Here is a 7,490-nt window from a genome sequence, read left to right on the forward strand (position 1 = left end):
TTTACATTAGTAAAAAATAAATAAATAAAAACTTTAAAAAAACCAAAAAACTAAAAACCACAAAGTAACGCGTGACAATTACTATTTATTACCGTTAATTATTTGAATGACATTTGCAAAAAGAAATATCAATTTGAACAAAATTGACAAAAATTTGGACCTAATTGAAAAACAAAATATTAAGACTGAATTGATACAACTGAACAAAAATAAGGATCAAATGTGCTTTTTAACCTAAATTTTTTTATATATTTTGAATTATCATCTAAAGTTAATTTTATTGAATTGTGATAGTATAATAAATATTAAAAAATAATAAATATTTAAATATTTAAATTACAACACTTGAATTATGAAAGTATAATAAATATTGAAAAATAATAAATAATAAAATATTAAAATAATGACACTTGATAATAATGTATTTAATTTGCGAATTAATTATAATAGTGACAAATAAAAATGTCATAAAATTTTTTATAATAGTGTCGGTTCTAAGCATTGTTTTTTTTCATTGAATTTGTTTTTCAGTTAAAATATTACATCAGTTTTAATTAATGTTATTTACCTCTTCAAACTGTCATTGTATACGTAGTATATAATGACGGTCGTTGCGATGGCAAGAATTACGACGTTTTTGGAAACTATCACTTGAGTAAATAATGACAATTAAAAACTACGCTAAAATTATAGAAATAATTGTCAGTACTTACACTTTTTTTTCTAGTGCACCCATTTCAGAGTCTCCCCTTGACTTAAGTCATATATATAGCTTGGAGGAGTTTATCCCATCGGTTCCTTACAAAGATTTTTTGGCACAAAAAATAATTTTAAACGTGTTTCAACACTTTGCAAATTATGAGTCAATTTTTTTCTCTCTCTTTAAAGGATGACTTTGTATAGACATTGAAGAAAAGAGTCATTACTAATTTGTTTTTCATTGTTAAGTAGCTTTAACTAATAAGAAGGTCTTCCTTGCATTTGAGTAACTTGAATGTAGAAGGTGCATCAAATATGCAATTTATACAAAAATTAAATGTTACACTCGTTTTTGAAGCAATATCTCGATAGTTGTTAAACTTATCAAAACTAGATCAAAGTGCATTTACTCAAAACTATATAAAGTACTCATATGTAAATGATATAAAGGCTTTTTTAGGATTGACAAAGTAATCGCTAGGAAGTTGTTGATGCGAAGCAACTTTAGCTCATTTGCCAACAAATTATTAATGTGACATAAACTTTTATGAATTTTTTTTTTATAAACAAAGGAAACAAACATTCTCTGCAACATAAAACAAGAAAAAAAATTGTAAAGTACTAGGATAGCTTAAGACTATGCAACAAACAATTTGCTTACTAGACATAAAAAGATACTACATAAGATTGCATCATCAAACAGACAAAACACTTGTATCTTACATGGTCTTCTATGATCAAAAGCATCTTATCTTATAAGCAAAATTAGATCTTATAACACTTAAAACATGGGTTGTTGGAATTTTCTCTAACAAGTTTTAGCCCATATAATTGAATTTTTAAAATGAAAGATTTAAGAATGGCTTTAAAAAGTTAATTTATTGTTAATTCTTAAATTTTAAAAATTCATAAAATATGCAATTTAGTTTTAAGGATGATTTAAAATATTAATTTTAGAAATTAAAACATAAATTTTTAGTTATAAAATTGAATAATAAAATATGAAATAAATAATAAATAAATATCAATCACACCAAATAATATATCTTATCAATACTAATGTTTTCTTAGCATAAATGAGAATTTAAAAGAAAAGATGTTGTTACTCTAGGTTTGTCAAAAAAAATTAAATAAAATATTTTCAATCATTTTATATAAGTGCACTCGCTTTAAAACAAAAGTGTATGATCATGGAAGATCCTACGTCCCTTTTTTTCCTCTTATTTTCACCTTTCCTATATTTTTCTATCTCTATCTTTTATTTTATTTTTTTCTCTTTGCTTTCTTTCTAAATTCTTTCTTCCAATCTTCATCTCCTTCAAATCTAATCACAGTCGCAATAAATAAGGAGTTAGGGATGATTTCTATCCAATAATCTTTTCAAACAAATTAAGTTCATGTTTACTCTAAACTTATTTCTATCTTCCTCTTCTTATGAATTTGTCATCAATCTTGGTGGGGTTAGGTGGAAAAAGTGATCCTATCAACTTGGTTAAGGTTATATTAAAATTTGGCAATATTTGGATACTTTGCTCTAAGCTTTTAGATATTGAGTAGTTCTCTTGCTTCAACTCAAACTTTCTTTGGAATAAAGAAAAGGAAACTTATTTATGTTTTAGATAGAACCTTAGGATAAATGATTCATTTATGAAGCTGACATGGTCACATTGTTTTTAATTTTATGCAAGGTTGTGTATTGTTTCGACATATTTTAGATATTTGAGTTTGAGATTTGTATAGTTTGAATTAATGAAATTGTTGTGTTTATTAGTTTTGTACGAGAATAATGATGCATCTCGGACAAATTGGTTCAAGTCATGGTTATTTTGAAGCAAAGTACTCAATATTAGACATAAGAATGTTTGAGTTTGATGTAAATGAATATACATGTATACACACATATAGTTGTGGATATATACATTGAATTTGAATTATTAAGATTGAGTTAAAATGAGTGAAAGATTAGTTGATAGAGGTCCAAGCCTCACTTTCAGCCCTATTATAATCCAAGTAAAGGTTTTTTTGCTCAAGCAAAAATAGAATTGTAGCTCAACCTATGTTCTTAGCTAGATTTTTTGCTTAAGCGAGGAAATTTTCACTTAAGTGAACCAATTGAAAATATTTTTTTTTCTTTTTTTTATCTTGTAGTCCTTTTAATGAATTCAATGGGAATGTCTTTATAAATGTTAAATGAATATTAACTTGTATATTTAATTGATTAGAAGTTATTTTAAATGAGTTATATTGTATGATGATGATTTTTTTCTGAATCATAAGAATTGTATGAATTTAGGTTACAAATATGAGATGATATGTGAATAGTTTTTTTATTTGTGGATTAAGTATTGACACCTATGTTCTAACGTATATCTCTATATTTAACAAATGGTCTAAGATACACAAACTAAAATATTAAGTGGTGAGAAGTTGAGAAAGTTCTTACACACTGTGACATGTGTAAATGTGCAGACTTGAGTTGTAATGAACTTACCATGATCCATTATTTTTAGGTTCACTTGTAAATATAAGTATCAGTTTGGATCAAGTTTTAGTTTTTGGTGGCATATAGTTACATCAATATTTGTTTTCAAAATGTTTTTTTTAAACTCCATAAAAAAGTATCAATCTCAATCTTTGTATGAACTTTTGCAATTATTGAGAGAGAAATATACACGCATTTTGAGATAAAAAAATTTCTTAGATAAAAATGTAATCACCAAGTGCTTTCAAAGCTTTCAAGATTTCTCAAAAGGTATGTTGTGTAAGAGACTTATAATTGTGTTTTTCTTATTGTAACTTCTTTTCATTTTTATTTCTTAAATTGTTTATAAGTTTGTTTTTGTGTTGTTATTTGTTGAGTTTTTTAATAGTGGTTTTTGGATTGGTTGTTATAGAGTTGATAAGGCTAGCTAGACATCTTCTTAGATAGCCAAAGAGTATATAAGGTCAAGAAGTGAATCACGAGTGGATAAGGCAAAGATCCTTGTTGGTATCTAGAGTAAGGTTGAGGCTAATATTCTCTAAAGTGTTGCAATTGTTTCCTTGTTTTGTACATACTCATTTGTTGTTAGTGAAACATTTTTTCATAAAGAAAAACTAAGAATGAAGGAAAGATGGATTCTAATATAAATTATTATAATTTATTTTACTAAGAGTTGATATTTTACATATATGTTTAAGTTTTGAAATATTTTATCCTTTATAAGGAGTCTTTGTTATTTGTTAAGTTTACAATACATTGGATTTTCTTTTTCATTTAAAGTGTTTCGGGATAACATTTTTATTATATATTTTATATTATCATATTATAAATAAAAAACCATTATTTTCTTAGTAAAAAGGAAGTGATTTATTTATTATTTATAGACTTTCTGTTAATGACTATTATATTTATCTTATCAAAACCAAGTTCTATAGCACCACTAATTCTAATTAATTAAATTACATATTCTATATTAGATAATATATTGTAAGCATTAAATACCATTAATTTGATTCCCTAAATAGATAGTTAGTTAATTAACTTCTAATAAATTTCAGTTAAATAGAGTAATTCTTGGCGCAGTACATGTGTATTTACCAAATTCTAAATAACTTATTGATTCACACAGATTTATGTTTATTTATTAAAACACGTGGCAAGACCAATTTGCCACTCCAACTTGATGCAGCACTAATAAGATAAGACCAACAACTGAATCACACGTTCTTATAATTAATGACTACTTGCATGTAAAATGATTTTATATATGCCAATATATATTCTTTCGTTTTCATTTTAAAATTTTAGTTTAACTTCTTAAATTCAAAATTTTCCTTTGATTTTTACTTATCAGTTTATCTTATTAATTTAATTAACTAAATAATACACAAAAATGATGAAAAAAATGTGGTATTATATGTGTTCGGGCTTTTTTAATACTGTTATTCGTCACAAATCAACAGCTATTAACTCTGTAAAACAATGAGATTGATATAAAAATTCTGTTCTTTTAGATATTTATCCATACTTACAAATCGACATCGTATATCTAACTATTATACGTCTTTACATATCTTTAAAAAAAAAAAAAATTATCTCATAAGATCCCATTAGTTTGAAAAACTTTGCATAAATTTACAACGGATTTATCTAAATATATATTTTAAAATGGTTGGTGTTATATTTAGAACATACTTACGAGTTTCTCCCCAAAAGTTTATAAAGAAAAATAAATAAACAACTTTTCTATGATTAAAAATAATTTATACACTAAAAAAATATATATAAAGAAATTTCCTTAAATTAGTTTCTATGCCCCAAACTTAAATATACGATTTGAATATATTTTGCTTTTGATAAGATAGGGTTAACTGAGTCATATATTATTGGAAGATAAACGAAGATGAATCCAGAAAGATCCAACGTTCTACGCACTCATATAAACCCCCCTTGCATAAACGCAATTTGCATAAGCGAAGGAGAAGAAAAAAAAAAAGTATATATTTTTTTCTTTTCATGGCAGATCCCACCCCTCTTCTCTGCCAACCCAATCAACCATCTGACACAGAAGAACAACCACCATCACCACCACCCAACAAACACCACCCATCCCTGGGATCCACCGTGGAACTCTGCATAGGCGAGTTCAACTGGTCCCAGTTCCTCCAATCACTACTTGTCTCCGTCGCCTGGCTCTTCGACGCCCAACAGACCTTCATCACCGTCTTCACCGACGCCCCGCCCTCGTGGCGCTGCACCAGCGCCGACAATGACTGCGCCGCCGCCGCCACACTCTGCGACCTCCCCAGGGAGTCGTGGGCGTGGGACGGGCCTGCGCATTCTTCCACCGTGTCGGAGTGGGGTCTGGAGTGCGCGAACTCCGTAATCTCGGGGCTTCCCGCTTCGAGCTTCTTCCTCGGGTGCTTGGTCGGAGGATTCCTGCTGGCCTCGCTGGCGGACTCCTCGCTCGGGCGCAAGAACATGCTCTTCTTCTCCTGCCTCATCATGGGCATCACTTCTTTTCTCGCCACTCTCTCCCCCAACGTTTGGATCTACTCCGCGCTCAAGTTCCTCTGCGGCTTCGCTCGCGCCACCATTGGCACTTCCGCGCTCGTCCTCGCCACCGAGATCGTCGGCAAACGCCGCCGCGGCCAGACCAGTGTCATCGGCTTCTTTTGCTTCACTATAGGTACGTAATAAGCACGGTCCTGTCCACGGTTAAAATAAAAACAAAAATCAGTTAATATTGATAATTAATTACTCTTAATAATATAAATTAATTAATTTTTGTAACTTTAAAAGTAAAGTGAGAGAGAGTAAATCGAATTTTGACGTGTTGGTGGTGTACATAAATGTAGGGTTCTTGTCCCTACCAGCCATGGCTTACGCAAACAAGAGTTCTTCGTGGAGGAACCTTTATCTGTGGACTTCGATTTCAACGATTATCTACTGCATATTGGTGAAGGTGTTCGTTACGGAATCACCAAGATGGCTTCTGGTGCGAGGAAGGACAGAAGAAGCCGTGGCCACGCTGAAATGCATCACATCTGTGACTCAAAGCAACGTGGATTTGGCCATTAATAACATGTCCCACAAGGAAGAAAATTGGAACGTGGATTTGTTCTCAGCCCTCAAAATCCTGCTACAGAAGAAATGGTCTTCTAGAAGGCTCGTGTCAATTATGGCCATGGGTATAGGCATAGGATTGGTCTATTATGGCATGCCACTAGGCCTTCAAAACCTCTCCTTTAACCTCTACTTGAGCGTCACTTTCAATGCCTTATCCGAGTTACCCTCTGCATTGATTGTCTTCTTCTTCGTAGATAAGTTCAACAGAAGAACCACAATCCTTCTCTTCACCATCCTCAGTGGTGTTTTCAGCATGTTGTCCATCATTGAAGTCAAGCCATGGAGCAATCTGCAAATAGGGTTCGAGTTGATATCATTCTTCAGCGCCTGTTCTTCGTTTAACGTCTACCTCATCTACACCACCGAACTCTTCCCAACGTGTGTCAGGAATTCAGCACTGTCCATGGCAAGGTTGGCCGTGGTGTTCGGTGGCGCGTTCAGTCCAATGCTGGTGAGTGCCGGGAGAGCGAACAAGTTTCTGTGTTACGGGGTTTTCGGGTTGGTGATAGGTTTCAGTGGGGTTTTTGGAATATTCTTGCCTGAGACAAGAGGAAGAGCACTGTGTGATACAATGGATGAAGAAGAAAGCAAGGAGAAAATTGCTTCTGACATGTTGGCTTAAATTCTATGGAATTTTCCATTCAAGAACATGGAGCACCGTGTTTCGTGGATTTGCCAATTGTCAAGTGTGAACGATTGTATTTGTTTCGTAGGTCAACAATGCATGTTGTTTATGTTACATGTATGTATAAAGTGCGTATCTGTATGTTCATTGGATAAAAAACAAAAAAGAAATTCGAGAATGATTTCAAGAAATTTGAACTCCTTTGTTTCCATTTTTTTTTTAAGGAAAATAGTCAGTTCTAATAATAAAAAAAAATTCTTTCACTTAAAGTGATAAAAAAATGAAAAATTCAATTTAATTCATGTAAAGCTATTTTGAATAGGTTTTCATAAAACTAATTAAAAATAATTATGACTTATATAGCACGTGTTAGTTCTTTAAATGAAATAATAGTTGTGATGTAACATCTATCTGTATGTATATAAATTAAAACAGATCATAAATAATATATAAAATTAATTCAATTTGAGTGTTATATTCTGTTGTGGGGATATTGTGTCAAAATCTACTTTATTTTGTGCAATATTTAATTCATACTTTTAAATGTATTTGGTA

The 7,490-nt window shown here is 30.9% G+C and overlaps 1 protein-coding gene across 1 annotated transcript; it reads left to right on the top strand.

Moving 5' to 3' along the window:
• The first annotated feature begins 5,126 nt into the window (after window positions 1-5,126).
• On the top strand, window positions 5,127-7,126 carry OCT3 (organic cation/carnitine transporter 3). The gene is made up of 2 exons (XM_028045874.2): window positions 5,127-5,870; window positions 6,040-7,126. Exons 1-2 carry the CDS (start codon window positions 5,198-5,200, stop codon window positions 6,930-6,932), a joined length of 1,566 nt encoding a protein of 521 aa, XP_027901675.1. The 5' UTR covers window positions 5,127-5,197; the 3' UTR covers window positions 6,933-7,126.
• The last annotated feature ends 364 nt before the right edge of the window (window positions 7,127-7,490 follow it).

Source organism: Vigna unguiculata, chromosome 9 (assembly GCF_037176805.1).
Source record: "Vigna unguiculata cultivar grain cowpea cultivar isolate G323 ecotype 2 chromosome 9, ASM3717680v1, whole genome shotgun sequence".
Taxonomy (NCBI): domain Eukaryota; kingdom Viridiplantae; phylum Streptophyta; class Magnoliopsida; order Fabales; family Fabaceae; genus Vigna; species Vigna unguiculata.

Bases quoted from the DNA above. Each gene is read 5' to 3' on its own strand.
- OCT3 (XM_028045874.2), top strand. From the start codon at position 5,198: ATGGCAGATCCCACCCCTCTTCTCTGCCAACCCAATCAACCATCTGAC. The intron at 5,871-6,039 runs GTACGTAATAAG...ACATAAATGTAG, and splicing joins CTTCTTTTGCTTCACTATAG to GGTTCTTGTCCCTACCAGCC.